This window comes from Anabrus simplex, chromosome 2 (assembly GCF_040414725.1).
Source record: "Anabrus simplex isolate iqAnaSimp1 chromosome 2, ASM4041472v1, whole genome shotgun sequence".
NCBI classification, from domain to species: domain Eukaryota; kingdom Metazoa; phylum Arthropoda; class Insecta; order Orthoptera; family Tettigoniidae; genus Anabrus; species Anabrus simplex.
In genome coordinates this window covers 10,399,334-10,418,501 of record NC_090266.1, presented here as the reverse complement: position 1 = coordinate 10,418,501, position 19,168 = coordinate 10,399,334, and the positions used below count along the sequence as shown (strand labels likewise).

Here is a 19,168-nt window from a genome sequence, read left to right as displayed (position 1 = left end):
CCTTCCCAATTTACATCTGGCAAATTCAGATCTCCCGCTACAATCACATTTCTTTCCATGTCGTTTCCCACATAGCTGACTATCCTATCAAATAATTCCGAATCCGCGTCAGTGCTACCCTTTCCCGATCTGTACACTCCAAATATATCAAGTTGCCTATTATCTTTAGAAATGAGCCTTACACCTAGAATTTCATGTGTCTCATCTTTAACTTTTTCGTAGCTTACAAATTCTTCTTTCACCAGAATGAACACTCCCCCTCCCACCCTTCCTATCCTATCTCTACGATACACACTCCAGTGCCGTGAGAAAATTTCTGCATCCATTATATCATTTCTCAGCCATGATTCAACTCCTATTACAATATCTGGTAAATATATATCTATTAAATTACTTAATTCTATTCCTTTCCTTACAATACTTCTACAGTTCAACACTAATCCTACTTGATTTCCAGTTCCCTGTTCCCTTATCACCGCTCCCTAGGCCATCCCATTTCCCTGAATGTACCTCCCTATTACCCTTCCAAACAAATTTCCTAACTTATATGTACCACTGTGGTTTAAATGAAGGCCACAAGATCTTTGGGAATGCGCGCCCATGCTGTCTTGCTCCAGCAGCATATTAGTCCCACTTCAGGCCTCTTCACTCGTCCGGTTGGTGTTAACGCGTGATCACCATCAGACATCCATTCGGTGTACAACGGTTTCATTATTATTTTGAAAGGCCGGTTCACGCCCACATCCAACAGCTATAGAATAGAAGTGAGTCCTCCAGGAATTATTGCAAGATCGGTTTTTCTTTTCCTCATCATATCTTTTACAGCGTCAGTTGTATGTCCTCGGTAACTGTCCAATACAAGCATATTTTGTTTTTGTAACAAAGCCCCTGGGCAACGTTGCCAAATGCACTTCACCCAGTCCTCAACTAATGCACTTTCCATCCAGCCGGACTCATGTTTTCTAACAATAACACCAGTCGGCAAGTTTCCTTTCAGGAGCATTTTCCTTCTCAGAACCATATATGGAGTGAGTTTGATTCCATCCGCTAATACGCACAACATTACCGTGCATCGCTGCATTTCTTTACCACCTGTTCTGATCGTTACACTTTTAGACCCTTTCATATCCACTATATTTTCCAATGGCATTTCAAAATAGACAGGTGTCTGGTCAGCATTCCGAATTTGCGACAGCAAATAAGAATTTTTGCTTCCTCAAATGAATAACGTGACACTGAAAGGCCGTTAATTTTTCTTCATACCCCCCAGGGAGACATTACGAAATAGACGTACATCTCCGAATGCACAATCCCTTTCTCCGATAAAAGTTTCGGATCCATCTGCAGCTTAGAGTAAAACCCTGTGTTTTGAGTTCGTTTTGGATATCTAAGGCTTTCAATTGACACCTTTCACTAGAAACGCCATATCCTAACTCACATTTTTCTTATCACAAATTTGTGGAGTCATTCATCAATTTCCGGAAACACTGCACTCCGCCCGCAGAATGCTCTGCGATCGCCGTTACTTTTTAGAAGTTTTTTCCTTCTTCTTCCACCAATCACGAATACACGATTCATCAATATCGTACTTTCTGCCAACGGCACGATTTCCGAATATTTCAGCTTCGCTTACAACTTTAAGTTTCTCATGCACAGTAAATGACCGCAGACGCAGTTTTGAATCCATCGCTTACTACTGAGACAGCACTTTCATGGGACAGATACGGAACTCGAATATGAGCAAGGTAGACTTCCGTAACAAACAGTCTCGACTCTCGCAAAGTACGATATCCCTCAACATCAGCTATTCACGAACCCAGCATGCCAGCAACTCCTATGAAACAAATGACGATCGAGCTTACGCAGCAGCGGCTTTCATATTTACCGCATATTTACCCATACTGTTTGATTTACCGTATTTCATTACCTTACATTTAGCTTTTACATGCCACTGTAACTACGTATGTGTACATGTTGGGTATTCAGCACGAAGGCTGGTTTGATCCTCTGCAGCTCCGCCAACAGCTGTCGTAAATAGCCTAGGAGTCATTGAAGCGGCGTACTAGGGAAATGAGGAGTGAGGTCGTTTCCCGTTGCTTTCCTCACCGAGCCAGCCGTTGCTATTACATATCAGTCTGCCAAGCCCACTGAAATGCATGCACCAACTGACCCTATGAGCGATATTTTTACACCTTTCATAACAGGGACTGGCTGCATAAGGAATGGTATTACTAGCATCACTCATACCTCAGCCACTTTCGTGTTTTCTTTCAGAGTGACTTTGAAATCACAGTCTTCTTCCCTCAGTCGGAGGATGTTGAACTTCGGTATTTTAGCCTTTCTACCGACATTCGGTGGCCTTCTCAGTGGCTGTAGGATTGTTTTTACCAGAGATAGGTAATGGTCCGAGTCTAAGTTAGCACCCCTTAGCACCTTGACATTCTGAATCTCATTGTAATGCTTTTTGTCCATGACCACATGGTCTATCTGGAATTCACCTAGTAGTGGATTTGGGCTCTTCCATGTCTTCGCCTTCCTAGGCAGGTGTTTGAAGGCAGTTGATTTTAGGACAAGACCGTATTTGTCACAAAGGTCTATAAGACGTTCTCTGTTCTTATTTGTCTTCTTATGGGCTGGGTAGAGGCCCACTATCCTGCGATATCTTTTCTCCTTTCCTACCTGTGCATTGAAATCACCCATCAGTATGGTGATATGATGTTGTGGGATCTTGTCCAGGGCTGCTTCTAGAATGCTCCAGTATTGTTCACCTGCTTCCAGGTCATTTCTATTTGTGTCGTTTGTGGGTGCATGGAAGTTCATTATGGTATATGCCCTATTGCGAACCTCAAAGATATTGAGGAGGTCCTACCATTAGGTGAAGTGAACCCTATTATGTGATCAATCAAGCTATGATGAACAGCAAGGCCAGTGCCAAGATGTGGGACTGTCATCACCCTGATGCCTGGTTTCCCCTTGTATATTCTGTATCCTTGGGATTCAAATGCATCTTTGTCCGTGAATTGTGCTTCTTGTTGTGCTGCAATCTTGATATATTTGTTCAGCACGTCTAGAGTCTGTTTAAGTTTACCAGTCTTTAGCAACGAGTTGATGTTCACTGTAGCCAAGAAGGTGATATTTCTCTTTCTTTTCTGCTGTTGTTTGCATGGTGGAATACATGGAGGTGCAGGCTCCCCAGAATCCGATGACCTGCTTGCCCCATCACAAGTGGGGGTGGATTTGTTACCACCTGGGGTATTCTTTGTATTAATTTTTCCTTTCATGTTGAGTCCAACCAGTATGTAGATGAGGCCACCGTAGTGGATGACGGTTTGTCTATTCAAGGTTGTTAGCCCTGAGGAGAAAAAAATGAAGGGACCCGACACCTCGAAAAATGAAGGTATCTGCCAAAGAAAGACAAGGGCCACGAAGGGCATGAAAATTAAAGACTCCCTAGCCCTCGGAAACCTAAGAGCGTCGGGTACGGGAAAAGAACAAGAGTAGACCAAGGAAGGTCAGATATGACAGATGAAAGTGAGGAGCCTTGCACAAGTAAGTGGAAGCAATGCCAGGACTCAGCTAAGGGCCACGTGGTCGCCAATCCACGCTCCAAATTTCAGAGCCCCTGGGGCAACACATTACTCTGTTATTTATGAGTGATATCTTCTGATTAATGTCCCAACTTCATGCAGTAGATGCTTCACGTTTTGTATGAGAGATAGCATTCCTTAAGGCGCTTCTTTTAAATGTGCGGAGTTGAGGTGTAAAATCCGGTACAACAACAACAACAACAACAACAACAACAATAATAATAATAATAATAATAATAATAATAATAATAATAATAATTCAAGCTTGATATTTGCATTAATTACCCATGGGTGAGAGAATATTGTTTTCAAGTTATATGTATTTATCGCACTTGTGTCAAAGGGAGGATCCAAATGAATATCACATGAGATCATACAAAACACCATCATTAGTCTCAAATGCGTAACACCAGAATATCTCAAAGAATTCTTGGTCTCATCATGACTTGAATCTGAGACACTGGTTTAAGAAAGAAATAATAATAATGGTTTTCAATGATGCAGTGGTGCCACAGGAGTTACTGACACAAGTCAACCATATTTAAGCAACTTCAGATACCAATGGACTGAGCCAGGATCCAACCTGCTAACTTGAACTCAGAAGGCCTGAGCTACTCGGCCCAAATTGGCAATATGTACGTGCAATTGAAGGAGGATAACTCTTAAACATTGCCTCCATACTGGATTAATTAATTAATCAAATGCCGTATCATTTATATTTGTAGGTACAATTACATCCAACTCGTGGCAACATTCTTACCGCACACCAGATATTGTTCCTTTATGACCGCATAAGCTGCAGATTTTCTCTAGCCGCTCCCCATCATATACTGAGCATGAAAAGTCGGATAGCCCAACAGCAATTAGTGGTTTCACATCCCTAAAAAGAAAAGAGAACACAATTAACAGCAAAGAAGAGAAGGATACCACTTAAACAAATCAAATCAAAATCAAAATCTCTTTATTTGCAAATGAGGTGTCTACCTTGGTGGCAATTGGTACACTAAAATACATTATTGTCAAGCACTAAATATTAAATTAACAATAGAAGAAAATTTTCCCTATAATACAATTTACGCTAACAAATTTTTTCTATTAAACACACAGCTCATCCTTAATAAATTTATATTGCTTACAAAATTCTACTTATAATATCTCCTGTACTACTTACAAATATAGTCATCTGATATACAGTATGTGGAATTACTTCATTTTTTTTTTTTTTTTTTTTTTTTTTTTTTTGCTAGGGGCTTTACGTCGCTCCGACACAGATAGGTCTTATGGCGACGATGGGACAGGAAAGGCCTAGGAGTTGGAAGGAAGCGGCCGTGGCCTCAATTAAGGTACAGCCCCAGCATTTGCCTGGTGTGAAAATGGGAAACCACGGAAAACCATCTTCAGGGCTGCCGATAGTGGGATTCGAACCTACTATCTCCCGGATGCAAGCTCACAGCCGCGCGCCTCAACGCGCACGGCCAACTCGCCCGGTGGAATTACTTCAAATGATACTATACAACTAGTATAAGATTAAACTTTACACTGCATTTATTTACTTTTTTTTTTTTTTTTTTTAACCCCTTCTGGAACCTAAGTAGCATAACGACCTGCTGCGTCTTAACCAGAGCCCCTTTTGCCACCAATTTTCAGAGTTCCATCAGGGAAGACAGCTCTCTCTAAACCATCTTTCCTATCAGAAACATAAATGCATGAGTACACTGTATAGTTAATAGGTTGTATATCACTAAACACTGTTTAATTTCAAGAATGTTTTAGTTGTTGTTGTTTTCTTTTACAACTGGCCTTACATCGCACCAAAGCAGATAACAATGATTGGATAGGAAACAAAGAGCTAGGAGAGGGAAGGAAGAGGCTGTGGCCTTAATTAAGGTTCAGCCCCAGAATTTGCCTGGTGTGAAAATGGGAAACCATGGAAAAACATTATTAGGGCTGCAGACCATGGAGTTCGAACCCACTATCTCCGGAATGCAGGCGCACAACTGCGCACCATAACCGCACGGCTAACTCGCTAGGATTTCAAGAATGTACTGTAATTTAAGGTATAGCTCGTATGATATGTTACATAAATGACAATGTATTCTGCTGTTACAAGTTTTTAACGACTCCTACACTACCTATTCTAATCTACAACTACTGTGAAGTTCTTCAGTCTGTCGAAACTGATGCACGATTAACAAAATCAGAAAATACCAGAAAAAGAAAACATTTCATCACAGACTATCATATCATTAAAAACAGAATGACATATTTCAGATTCGGTCAAGTAACATTTTTAATCTGTAGAACTTAACATTTTGTTAATATCTGTCATTGATGGGGAAATGCAGTTCTACCCTGTCATGCTTTCACCCATGTTTCCAGGTCCTGAACTTTTTTCTTTCCTTCAGATGTTCCATGGAGTCATAAAGAGACAAGAGCATACTACTGTGGTCCAGTGGCAGTACAGTCCTCCCTGCCTGGAAGGACACTGACAAGGTGCTGCTATCAGCAAAGTGGCAGCCAGCCAGGAGTACAGTCCTCCCTGCCTGGAAGGACACTGACAAGGTGCTGCTATCAGCAAAGTGGCAGCCAGCCAGGAGTACAGTCCTCCCTGCCTGGAAGGACACTGACAAGGTGCTGCTATCAGCAAAGTGGCAGCCAGCCAGGAGTACAGTCCTCCCTGCCTGGAAGGACACTGACAAGGTGCTGCAATCAGCAAAGTGGCAGCCAGCCAGGAGTACAGTCCTCCCTGCCTGGAAGGACACTGACAATTAAAGTGCTGCTATCAGCAAAGTGCCAGCCAGGAGTACAGTCCTCCCTGCCTGGAAGGACACTGACAAGGTGCTGCAATCAGCAAAGTGGCAGCCAGCCAGGAATACAGTCCTCCCTGCCTGGAAGGACACTGACAATTAAAGTGCTGCAATCAGCAAAGTGGCAGCCAGCCAGGAGTACAGTCCTCCCTGCCTGGAAGGACACTGACAAGGTGCTGCAATCAGCAAAGTGGCAGCCAGCCAGGAGTACAGTCCTCCCTGCCTGGAAGGACACTGACAAGGTGCTGCAATCAGCAAAGTGGCAGCCAGCCAGGAATACAGTCCTCCCTGCCTGGAAGGACACTGACAAGGTGCTGCAATCAGCAAAGTGGCAGCCAGCCAGGAGTACAGTCCTCCCTGCCTGGAAGGACACTGACAAGGTGCTGCAATCAGCAAAGTGGCAGCCAGCCAGGAGTACAGTCCTCCCTGCCTGGAAGGACACTGACAAGGTGCTGCAATCAGCAAAGTGGCAGCCAGCCAGGAGTACAGTCCTCCCTGCCTGGAAGGACACTGACAATTAAAGTGCTGCAATCAGCAAAGTGGCAGCCAGCCAGGAGTACAGTCCTCCCTGCCTGGAAGGACACTGACAAGGTGCTGCAATCAGCAAAGTGGCAGCCAGCCAGGAGTACAGTCCTCCCTGCCTGGAAGGACACTGACAAGGTGCTGCAATCAGCAAAGTGGCAGCCAGCCAGGAGTACAGTCCTCCCTGCCTGGAAGGACACTGACAATTAAAGTGCTGCAATCAGCAAAGTGGCAGCCAGCCAGGAGTACAGTCCTCCCTGCCTGGAAGGACACTGACAATTAAAGTGCTGCAATCAGCAAAGTGGCAGCCAGGAGTACAGTCCTCTCTGCCTGGAAGGACACTGACAAGGTGCTGCAATCAGCAAAGTGGCAGCCAGCCAGGAGTACAGTCCTCCCTGCCTGGAAGGACACTGACAATTAAAGTGCTGCAATCAGCAAAGTGGCAGCCAGCCAGGAGTACAGTCCTCCCTGCCTGGAAGGACACTGACAATTAAAGTGCTGCAATCAGCAAAGTGGCAGCCAGGAGTACAGTCCTCTCTGCCTGGAAGGACACTGACAAGGTGCTGCAATCAGCAAAGTGGCAGCCAGCCAGGAGTACAGTCCTCCCTACCTGGAAGGACACTGACAAGGTGCTGCAATCAGCAAAGTGGCAGCCAGCCAGGAATACAGTCCTCCCTGCCTGGAAGGACACTGACAAGGTGCTGCAATCAGCAAAGTGGCAGCCAGCCAGGAGTACAGTCCTCCCTGCCTGGAAGGACACTGACAAGGTGCTGCAATCAGCAAAGTGGCAGCCAGCCAGGATTACAGTCCTCCCTGCCTGGAAGGACACTGACAATTAAAGTGCTGCAATCAGCAAAGTGGCAGCCAGGAGTACAGTCCTCTCTGCCTGGAAGGACACTGACAAGGTGCTGCAATCAGCAAAGTGGCAGCCAGGAGTACAGTCCTCCCTGCCTGGAAGGACACTGACAATTAAAGTGCTGCAATCAGCAAAGTGGCAGCCAACCAGGAGTACAGTCCTCCCTGCCTGGAAGGACACTGACAAGGTGCTGCAATCAGCAAAGTGGCAGCCAGCCAGGAGTACAGTCCTCCCTGCCTGGAAGGACACTGACAAGGTGCTGCAATCAGCAAAGTGGCAGCCAGCCAGGAGTACAGTCCTCCCTGCCTGGAAGGACACTGACAAGGTGCTGCAATCAGCAAAGTGGCAGCCAGGAGTACAGTCCTCCCTGCCTGGAAGGACACTGACAATTAAAGTGCTGCTATCAGCAAAGTGCCAGCCAGGAGTACAGTCCTCCCTGCCTGGAAGGACACTGACAAGGTGCTGCAATCAGCAAAGTGGCAGCCAGCCAGGAATACAGTCCTCCCTGCCTGGAAGGACACTGACAATTAAAGTGCTGCAATCAGCAAAGTGGCAGCCAGCCAGGAGTACAGTCCTCCCTGCCTGGAAGGACACTGACAAGGTGCTGCAATCAGCAAAGTGGCAGCCAGCCAGGAGTACAGTCCTCCCTGCCTGGAAGGACACTGACAATTAAAGTGCTGCAATCAGCAAAGTGGCAGCCAGCCAGGAGTACAGTCCTCCCTGCCTGGAAGGACACTGACAAAGTGCTGCAATCAGCAAAGTGGCAGCCAGCCAGGAGTACAGTCCTCCCTGCCTGGAAGGACACTGACAATTAAAGTGCTGCAATCAGCAAAGTGGCAGCCAGCCAGGAGTACAGTCCTCCCTGCCTGGAAGGACACTGACAAGGTGCTGCAATCAGCAAAGTGGCAGCTAGCCAGGAGTACAGTCCTCCCTGCCTGGAAGGACACTGACAAGGTGCTGCAATCAGCAAAGTGGCAGCCAGGAGTACAGTCCTCCCTGCCTGGAAGGACACTGACAATTAAAGTGCTGCAATCAGCAAAGTGGCAGCCAGCCAGGAGTACAGTCCTCCCTGCCTGGAAGGACACTGACAATTAAAGTGCTGCAATCAGCCAAGTGGCAGCCAGCCAGGAGTACAGTCCTCCCTGCCTGGAAGGACACTGACAAGGTGCTGCAATCAGCAAAGTGGCAGCCAGGAGTACAGTCCTCCCTGCCTGGAAGGACACTGACAATTAAAGTGCTGCAATCAGCAAAGTGGCAGCCAGCCAGGAGTACAGTCCTCTCTGCCTGGAAGGACACTGACAAGGTGCTGCTATCAGCAAAGTGGCAGCCAGCCAGGAGTACAGTCCTCCCTGCCTGGAAGGACACTGACAATTAAAGTGCTGCAATCAGCAAAGTGGCAGCCAGCCAGGAGTACAGTCCTCCCTGCCTGGAAGGACACTGGCGATTGAAGGTGAAAAGTGTTTTGGGGGGAAAGGAAGTAAGGAAAGTGTTACAGTAATGCTGTGTGTTAATATGGCGGGAACTGAAAAACTAAAGCTTCTAGTGATCATAAAATTAGCAAAGCCTAGCTATTTCTGGGGTGTGAAGTCATTACCAATCACATACGAATGCCACTGGAAGTCATGGAAGGCAAGCTCCAATTAATAATCATGGCTGCGTGGTATTGATGAGAAGTTTCAACGTGAAGGGAGGAAAATCTTTCTTTTCATAGACAAATGCCTTGCTCATCCCAAGGGGCTCCTTCGAAGTTAAAGGTAGTGCACGTGGTCTTCTCACCACCGAGCCCATGGAATAAAAACTCAAAGCATTTCTATAGGAAGAGTGCTGTTCAGAGTTTTCTGAGAGGAATTAACGGACATCAATCTACTAGAGTCGATAGCAATGCTGATATGAAGCAGCAAACTACTTCCACACAGTAAGATTCTTGAAAGGTGACTCAGAAGAGGAGGAAGGTACTTGTGTTAAATGGGCGCAGTATCAGCAACTTGTTAAGTGGGAAGCTGAATGTTGCCGAGCCTCCTATGGATATCATCGACGCTGCTGACAAGCAAGAAGAAGAAGAAGACGGCAACCGCCAACAACAAAAGTTAGAACTGCCTTCTCCTGCACAATCAGCAGACCTGGCATTAAGTGCAGTGGCTATTCTTCGATCCTACATGCAGAGTCAGTCAAATGTAAATGACATTGTTTTTACAGCAATAAATGTTGAAACGTATGTGGAAGGAAATAGAAGGGCAAAAGGTATTAATGTAGGTATCTTTCTTGTTTCACTACTGTATGTGCCGTATTCTTTCATTTTCAAATACGGTTAAAAAAACTGTATGCAGTAAAAGCCCGTAGATACATTCAATTCAATAATGTGCTATACATGCTCAAAAACGATATTCTCAATAACTCGAAATAAAATTTACCTACCGATGTGATTTGACATATCGAGGTTCCACTGTATTTGGCTTGAGGTGAGTGGACTATTTGCTGCCACTTCCAGAACTTCCCAACTGTCGCTATATTACCCTTTTTTCTGCCTCCCCGGTATGCTGTCAGGGTGTGACCCATCCATTTCACCATTCATATTCTATTTTCTGGACTTCAGACGTGCGCTTCCACAATTCTTTATTCCATATAGTGCCCCACCATCGCACTCCTAGGATGGTTCTCATACATATGTTGATGGAAGTCTCGACTTTACTAATACCAATTTAAATGGTCCGTTATTGGACATTATAAATTTTCCAGCTAACTCATTCCTGGTTGCCAGCGTTTCAACCTGGTGTGCTAGGTTGGGCTCATCAGTTGGTACCTAGCATACCTACCAAGATGCATGGCTAGTGCATACCGTGGAGGCCACTGCGTAGGCTACTTCAAGCCACCGGCAGTGCCAATGCACTATGAAAGACCTTGTCTCCTTACCAAAAATTGATGCCTGCTTGGCTATCAGATGATACAGATGTTGATTCCCATACGGAATCTGAAATATTTGTCCCGAATGAGTAAATTTATAATACCAATTTAAATGGTCCGTTATTGGACAAGTAGCCTATGCAGTGGCCTCCATGGTATGCACTAGCCAGCGTCTTGGTAGGTATGCTAGGTACCAACTGATGAGCCCAACTTAGCACACCAGGGCGAAACGCTGGCAACCAGGAATGAGTTAGCTGGAAAATTTATAATGTCCAATAACGGACCATTTAAATTGGTATTATAAATTTACTCATTCGGGACAAATATTTCATCTGTATCATCTCGACTTTACTGTTAGATCTCGAGTCACCTTCCACATATCACAAACATAGAAAAGTACTGATTTCATGCTTGACTCGAAGATACCCACAATTTTGTATCTGTCGATTGAACTATGATATCGCCACTGATTACATTCTTCTTCATGTTATTTATACATAACATGTCTGATGCTGTAATTACCTCATGTCGGCACACACCACTGTTGAACTTGAAATTCCTGGAAAAACCACTGAGTTGAATGATATAGATGTTGATTCCCATTGGAAACCTGAAATATTTGTCCCGAATGAGTAAATTTATAATACCACATCATTTCAACTGGTTATAATCTAACAGTGACTTTATAGGTGCTGTCATGTGTTTTAGATGGTCATACGCACTATACCCTCATCATTTTAATGTTACATTTAAAATTTGCCTTAGTTGGTGCATTTAAATGTTGTATATAGATACGCCTTATGTTCTACAAATCTCAAGCTGGATTACTTTCTCGTGTATTATACCCTAACTATTGTTACCTTCTCTGTTTTGATTTCATTGTTTTAACTTTTGACAATTTAGCTTTCAACATTAATCCTTGTATTTGCTGTCATGTGTTTTATATTTCAACTAGTCATAGTTTAACATTTGTCTTGTAGGTGTTATCATGTGTTATATATTGCTATTCGATAAGTTGCATTTTGCTCAATTGATTTGTTGGCTGATGATGACCCGCAATGAGCGTCGAAACTAGTACCAACCTTCACTAGATGTTATGTGGTATATATTCACATCAATAAACATTCATGGTATTGAAAAGGTGGACCTTTAACATTTTCATTTTACTGTCTTTCGTTCTATTGCGAGTCCAGCTGTTTTGACGCATGTCAGCGTGACCTCGCTCCCAGGATGGGCTGCCTTGAGGTAAGCACTGTTGATTTCAGTCCGGTTTTAATTTGCATTTAATTTTCGTTGGTATATCACATAGGAGTTTGCCGTAGTCGCCACTCTATTGTTCAGATGTTTGAAAGCACGTTTAGCTTCACTCTAAATTGTAATAACATGTTGTATTTCTGCTTACCTACAAGATTGTATCGTAGGACTTGATTTTTTGTGTTAAGTGTAATGTGAAAATGGGAACTAATATTTACGGGACATAACTGAATTATTACATCAAAGCATCTAAGTGTATTTATTTATTCATCTGTCATGTCGACTTGTGTATCCAGCCGTTATCTGTATTATCGGCCATTGTTGGAACTGTTTCCTAACTGTGGAAGTTACCAGACCAATTTAATTCAAGTTATCTATCCATTATTGTCAGGCATTTGACTGGACTCTAATGCGCCGAATTATCATTTGTAACTTCTGCGCATTTTCGCGGTGCACGCATTGAATTATGGGACTGACCTATCGCTAGCTCGGTGTGAGCTCAGTAGTCTGCAGCAGTCAGCTCCCCGTTACTCTCCAAGATGGCTGTGTTGTATGAAGCTCCCAAGCAGACGGCTTGGCGAAAAGGGAAAGCTATTATAATGGAGCTTGACTCCGGGGGTTAAAGTGTAATGTGAGGGCTAGGCCCTGTGTTATTTTTTTTGAAGTTATTCAGTGTGCTCCAACCTTAATATTGTCCTAATGTAACATGTAAACTTGGTGCAGTGTGTAACCGTTATCGGTATGAAAAGTTTCAAGTGTCTTGTAAGTTTGGATATCTTTACTCCAAGTAAGTACTGAAAATTATAATTTATTGAAGGGATCCCATTCGTTCAGGCACCAGTGTGAGTAATTTCATCGCGGACATGAGCAACATTATAAACGTCAATTTTGGTATAGTGCAACCTTGTAAGCAAAATTTGATATCTGTTTGAACCGAACCGGTTGGAAAAAGAAAATCTAATGTAATGTAGGGAGCTCGGGATCGCTAGTTATGCATCTATGAGGTGATATTTGGTGTAAGTGATTTTGTCTTACGTTTTTGTCGGGGTCCATTATTGCCAACTGTGTTTCTTGATGTTCATTATGATGACGATTATTATTATTATTACTTTTTTTTTTTTTTTTTTTGGTAATTCATTTCGGTGCGTGTTTTCTCCCTTAGTTTTTTTCTGGTTGGATGTAATTGCTGTCTGATTTTGTCCTATTGCCTTCGTGGCTGGTTATCTGTACGTAATGATTATCGCATTGTTACCGGCCTTAATTAATGACACCTCATATTTGCATCGTAGCGCATTCCACGGCCCCCTCTGTTCTAAAGTATGTAAATCGCTGATGAATTCATTAAGTAAGGCTAATGTAAACTGGCATTATCACCTCTTGGATAAGTAATAATTATTATTATTAATATTATTATTTTAATAACTTACAATCTTAAAATTGAAATTTGCTGGTCGAAATTAAGTTTAATAATGGGAGTTTTCTTTCGTTGTCTTATTATCTTTTCTCCCATTGTTTGGGTTCCTTGCTTTTGTCTTTATTACGTCATGTCACCCCTTCTTATCTAATCTGATGATACGTTAATATTTTGGGTGGCTTTGATGATTATTATGGGATCTTGGCTTCGCGTCGGTAACGGGTAGCTCTTGTTGGGTGCTTCAGTGTTCTTTATTATTTTTATGAGTGCACCGTTAATTGTAAATTTCCTTATATACTTCATTTTGTTGGGATTGCTGTGCACTATTATTTTATTGTGTTTTCATCTAGCTCGTTTCTTTTGTGTAATGTTTATTCGCGGTTGGAGCCACTAAATTTTCTTCTTTTTCGTGTGTCCTTGTGTGCGTCTTGTAACTTAGTATCTTGTAGTGTAGCAAATTTCAGTTTTAAAGTGATTTTATATCGCGGGCCCGCATATCGGTTGCAACCAATTTTAAAATAATATTATTTCCTGTATGTAAGGTAATGAGTTATTAATGAATTTTCAAACCTTAATTTCGGCGGAAGCCTATGTTAATGTGAGCTTCATTTCTCCTTAATTTCAACTTTATTTTAAAGTACTGTTTTCCTCATCTAGTTTGATTGCATTTTTAAATTTTAGAAAAAGAATTATATATATATTTTTTTTATTATTGTTCTTATTTTATACCATTTTCAAATTACATTTGCTTAGTAAATTTTCTTCATTTCAAATTTATCTGGTGTGTCATTTAGTAGCTAGCAATATTTACCTGGCAACCTGTCAAAGTTATGTAAGATCCTGGCCTTTTTAATTCTCGCTTTGCCTTCCACGCTTCATATTTTATGCTACTGCCTTTCGGTAAGTATTGTGCTTGTTTTCTTCTTGATGTTTGTGCTTTTCTTTTGAATGTTTGGTTTTCTGATTGGTAAGGTTGCAGTAGTGAGTGGTAGCAATTCGCTGTGGTTACTGTTATTGTTATTCTAACACCTTGATAAGTTGCCCAGGTCAACATTGCTAGTTGCTCAAAATAAAATAACTGGTATTTAAACTTGTATTTGTAAGACCAAGTGTAAAGTCTAATCTAACTGTTGTCTGTTTCATGTCAATCATGGAGTCTCGCCCCTTGCCAGTTCCTAGAATGTTGCGGAAGCTGGAGTTAAGCTATGAGGTGCAGATTCGCGGTAGGAAGCCATCCGGTACTATCCAGGGTGACGTAGAAATACTTTCAGAAATTGCTGATCTCCCCATTGTTGTACCTGACATGTCAGAAGCAGAGATTGGTGAGTCTGTTTTGTTCATTACTGATGCCTTAGATGAAATAAGTGAATTAACTGATGCCTTTAAAACATCTCAACCTTCAGAGTACCAGGTACAGAGACAAATAGCTCGTGTAACGCATTACACGAGTCGCCTCCAGGATCTGTTTACCTTAAAAATGGATCGGTCCACTCTGAACCAATGTACTGTGTTGCTAACTAGGGCTGTTAACATATCTGCTGATTTGAACGTCATCATGCAAACTCTTAAATTGGGAAGTATTAATATTAATGCTGGTTCTCAAGATAATGACCCCAATATTTCTGCTGCTCATGATTTTAACCAACCCATTTCTGGCTCTGTTTTGGGTAATCACTCATTAGCTGCTTTTCATGGCCAACCTGTATTATTGGTTGATAATCCTGGCATGCTAAGGTGCGATAATGTGAACCCTGTTTGTGATTTGCTTAAAGGGGTTAACAAGTTGTCCATTGATTCAATTGAGGAAACAGTGTCCTTTTTGAGATTACTGGTCGAGGTAAAAGAGACCGCAAATTGTTTTAAACTTAGCTCTTCCAGTGTATTCCGAACCCTATTTTCCCATTGTGTTGGTATCCTTAAATCTGAGATCTTAGAAGCTTGTTCGGGTGATACTACCTTGGACCAATTTCATGATGGAATTTTAAGGAAGTTTATACCGTTCAGAGCGCTCAAGGATTTAACTGCAAAACATTGTTTTCGGGTACAGTTGTATTCTGAAAGCCTGTTTAACTATGTCAATGACCTTAAGTTTTATTGTAATGTGTTCAGGCTATCTATTGATGAGGCAAATATGGTAGATAGTATAATGAGTGGTGTATCCCCTGAGTACCGTTCATACCTGTCCTTTAGGAAATGTCCTGAAACCTTTAGTGAGCTGAAAGTGGCTTGTATTAAGGCTGAAGAAGCCAAACATGGTGATAGTTGTAGACCTGTTAATGTACCCCCTCCAACTGGTCCTTCTCCTAGGCAGTCGTCTGGCCTGAACGCCAGTAGTTTAGGTGCTGTTTCAAAAAAATGTTTTGCTTGTGGGTCTAAAGACCATCTGAGGAACAAATGCCCATTGGTAAAGAGGAAGAATTTGCCTACTAGTAATTTTCCTAGCCCCCAATTTCAAGGCGTTGCTTACCCGGTGCCAAATTATCCACCTCCCTCTGCTAATTTCAACTTGAGTAATACTAATCAGCGCATCTGACTAGGTGAAGGTACTGATAACGCAAGCCCCTCCATGAGTAAATTGAATGACCATGATAATACTTATGTCTATGATAATGATGTTGTTTGTCCTGGTGACTGTAAAAGTATTTCAGGGAGTGTCCATTCTAAAATTCCGATTATTCCTGTAGAAATCAATAATGAGCCTACATTTGCACTGGTGGACTCTGGCAGTGTTACCTCTGCTATTAATTGGTCTTGGTTTTCTAAAAATCAATCTGTCTGTAAATTTCCGAACCTAGAGCCCCTTTCAACTGTGTTTCATGCCGCAAACGGCTCTGTCTTGAATGTTAAAGGTTATGTAAAGGTCAAAATTCGTATTAATCATTTCACCTGGAAATTTAATTTCATTGTGGTCGAAGGATTATCGCATGATGTAATTCTTGGTTACGACTTTGCTGTTCATGTAGGATTAATTCTTGATGCCCATAATCGTTGTCTGTCTTTCAAGTTTTGTACAGATTATGCTCTGCCATTGGTCAATTATCTCCCTTGTTCTGGTAAACATCTCTGTTCTATTGATGCACACGACCAAGTTACTGAGGAAAAATGTGACCTGAGTCATTTAACTAGTGAACAAGCTCAACTGATACATGAATTGTGTGATGAATTTCCTGAGGTATTCACGGATAAGCTAGGGGTAACTAATGTGCTTGAGTATAAAATTGATGTGAGTGACACCATCCCTGTTCGATCTCCTCCCTATCGTCTATCTCCCCCACGTATGAAGGTTCTGAAAGAAATTATTGATAAGATGCTTGAGGAAGGAGTTATCAGGCCTTCAACTTCTGCTTATGCGTCCCCCATCTTCCTAGTCCCTAAGCCCCAAGGTGGCTTCAGGCCTGTGATCGACTACCGATCTCTCAATAAGAAGATTATCTTGCAATCAATTCCACTACCTGACTTGCATACTTGCTTTTCATTCTTCTATGGTGCTAAATTTTATTCTGTATTTGATCTCAATCAGGCGTATCACCAGATCCCTCTGGCCAAGGAAAGTAAGCATTTAACTGCATTTATCACGGACTGGAACTTATACGAGTACGAACGAATCCCGTTTGGCCTCAGTACGGGCGCAGCTGTGTTGTCGAGACTACTAGATTCCATATTGTCTGACATTAAGTTCAGGTTTGTGTACAATTATCTTGACGATGTCGTCGTGTACTCGGAAACCTTTGAGGAACATCTCTCTCATATCAGGGAAGTGGTTCGTCGCTTTAAGCAAGCTGGTCTCACTGTCAAGCGATCTAAAGTTTCCTTTGCGCAGCCTCGTATGTCTTTCCTGGGTCATATCGTATCACCTAATGGTGTAGCTGTGGACCAGAGTAGAACCCAAGCCATCTATGATTTTCCAGTACCTAAGGATCAGAAGGGAATAGCCCGCTTCGTTGGTATGGCCAATTTTTTTTGAAAATTTATCCCAAATTTTGCCCAAATTGCTGCTCCCCTTAATGCCCTTCGGCGTAAGGATGTTAAATTTGTCTGGAAGGAACCTCAACAAATTGCTTTTGATAAACTTAAATCTGCTCTGGCAAATGCCCCTGTCCTGGCAATTCCTAACTTCTCAAAACCTTTCATTATTCAAACTGATGCTTCTGGTTCTGCCGTTGCTGGTGTCCTCCTCCAAGAAGATGAGCTAGGTAGGAGACCCATTGCTTATGCCTCGCGTACCCTGAATTCAGATGAAATGAAGTATTCCATATACGAACTTGAATGTTTGGCCGTTATTTTTTCCCTTGAAAAGTTCCGCATGTATGTAGAACACTCTAAATTTCTTCTTGAAACTGACAACATGGCACTTAGTTGGGTATTAAATAGACCTAAGCGCACGGGTAGATTGACCCGTTGGGCAATTCGCATCTCCGCCTTTAATTTTGATGTTCGCCACATCCGTGGTACTGAAAATGTTGTAGCTGATGGATTGAGTAGGATGTTTGGTGAAAAGCCTCTTCACCCTCCTGATTTTGATGTCAATTCCCTTCCTAACCATTCTGCATGCCAATCCAATTGCATTAATGCTATCTTGACTGACTCCCCGTTGCTGTTCCACGATATGTCAAAATTGCAAGCTAGTGATCCTGAAATTAGTTCCATTGTTAAACAACTTGAAGATGGTAACGTTGTTAAACCTTATAAGCTTGTTAACAATGTCCTATGTTGCAAGGCCAGACATGACAATAAGTACAAAATTGTGTGTCCTCAAATCCTCATCCCTGAAATCTTTAAGTATTACCATGACTCCCCCATGGGAGGACATTTAGGTGTTTTCAAAACTCGTCAAAAGATACGAACGCATTTCATATGGAAGAATATGGATTTTCATATTAGGGAAATGGTCAAAGCTTGTAGACTGTGCAGTATAAGTAAACCTAGTTTGAATACCCGTGTTGGGTTGTTGTCCTCATCTCACCCTACTAAACCAATGGAGAGACTGTTCATTGATTATGTCGGAGCGTTCCCATTAAGCTCTAAAGGAAATCGATTCGCACTAGTGTGTGTTGACGGTTTTACCCGTTTTACTTGGATTTTCCCGACGAGAAAGATGGATGCTCAGACCACTATATCTTGTCTCAATTCGATCTTTTCTGTATTTGGTCCTCCTAAGTTTATTGTGTCTGACAATGCTAGATCCTTTGCATGTAACCTGTTTAGGAAGTTCTGTTTTGATCTCTCGATATCTCACGTCACCACTACTCCTTACTATCCCAACCCCAGTTTTGCTGAAAGAGTTAACCGCAACTTACGTGCTGCCCTCATTGCATACCATCATAACCAACAATCTAAATGGGATTCTTGTATTCATTGGCTTACTTATGCGTTTAATTCATCTGTTCACGAGTCTCGTGGCCAAACACCCATGTCTTTAATGCTTGGATTTACCCCATTTTCCCCCATTTCTAATGTGCTTAACATTGACTCCCTCCTCCCTGATGATCCAGATCCGGAGGAGATTCGTAAAATGTGGAACAGAGCTAGAGCAAAACTTGTTGTTTCCTATGATAATGTGCAAAAGAAGTATGACAAATGACGCAGGCCTACCAATCTATCTGTGGGTGACACTGTTTTTGTCAAGTCTTATCCTAGTAGTAAAGCTGTAAATAAATTTTCTGCTAAATTAGCAGCTCGTTATCACGGTCCTTGTACGGTATTAGAGTTCTTAACTCCAGTATCCTTGTTAGTTAACGACCCAATTGCCAAACGCATTAGACGTGTACACTTGAGTCAAATTAAGCCTACGTAATCATCAAAATTTTGTAAACATATTTATGGTCAT

General features: G+C 42.5%; 1 protein-coding gene across 5 annotated transcripts in view; it reads right to left on the bottom strand.

Annotated features, from left to right (window-relative positions):
* The window catches only part of LOC136863898 (WD repeat-containing protein 89), a 429,002-nt gene that overhangs the window by 327,768 nt on the left and 82,066 nt on the right, over positions 1–19,168 (bottom strand). For all 5 annotated transcript variants that reach the window (XM_067140308.2, XM_067140306.2, XM_067140305.2 and 2 more), the window contains exon 3: positions 4,348–4,467. In XM_067140308.2, coding sequence (XP_066996409.2) covers positions 4,348–4,467 — 120 coding nt within the window. The remainder of the gene's footprint in view (positions 1–4,347; positions 4,468–19,168) is intronic.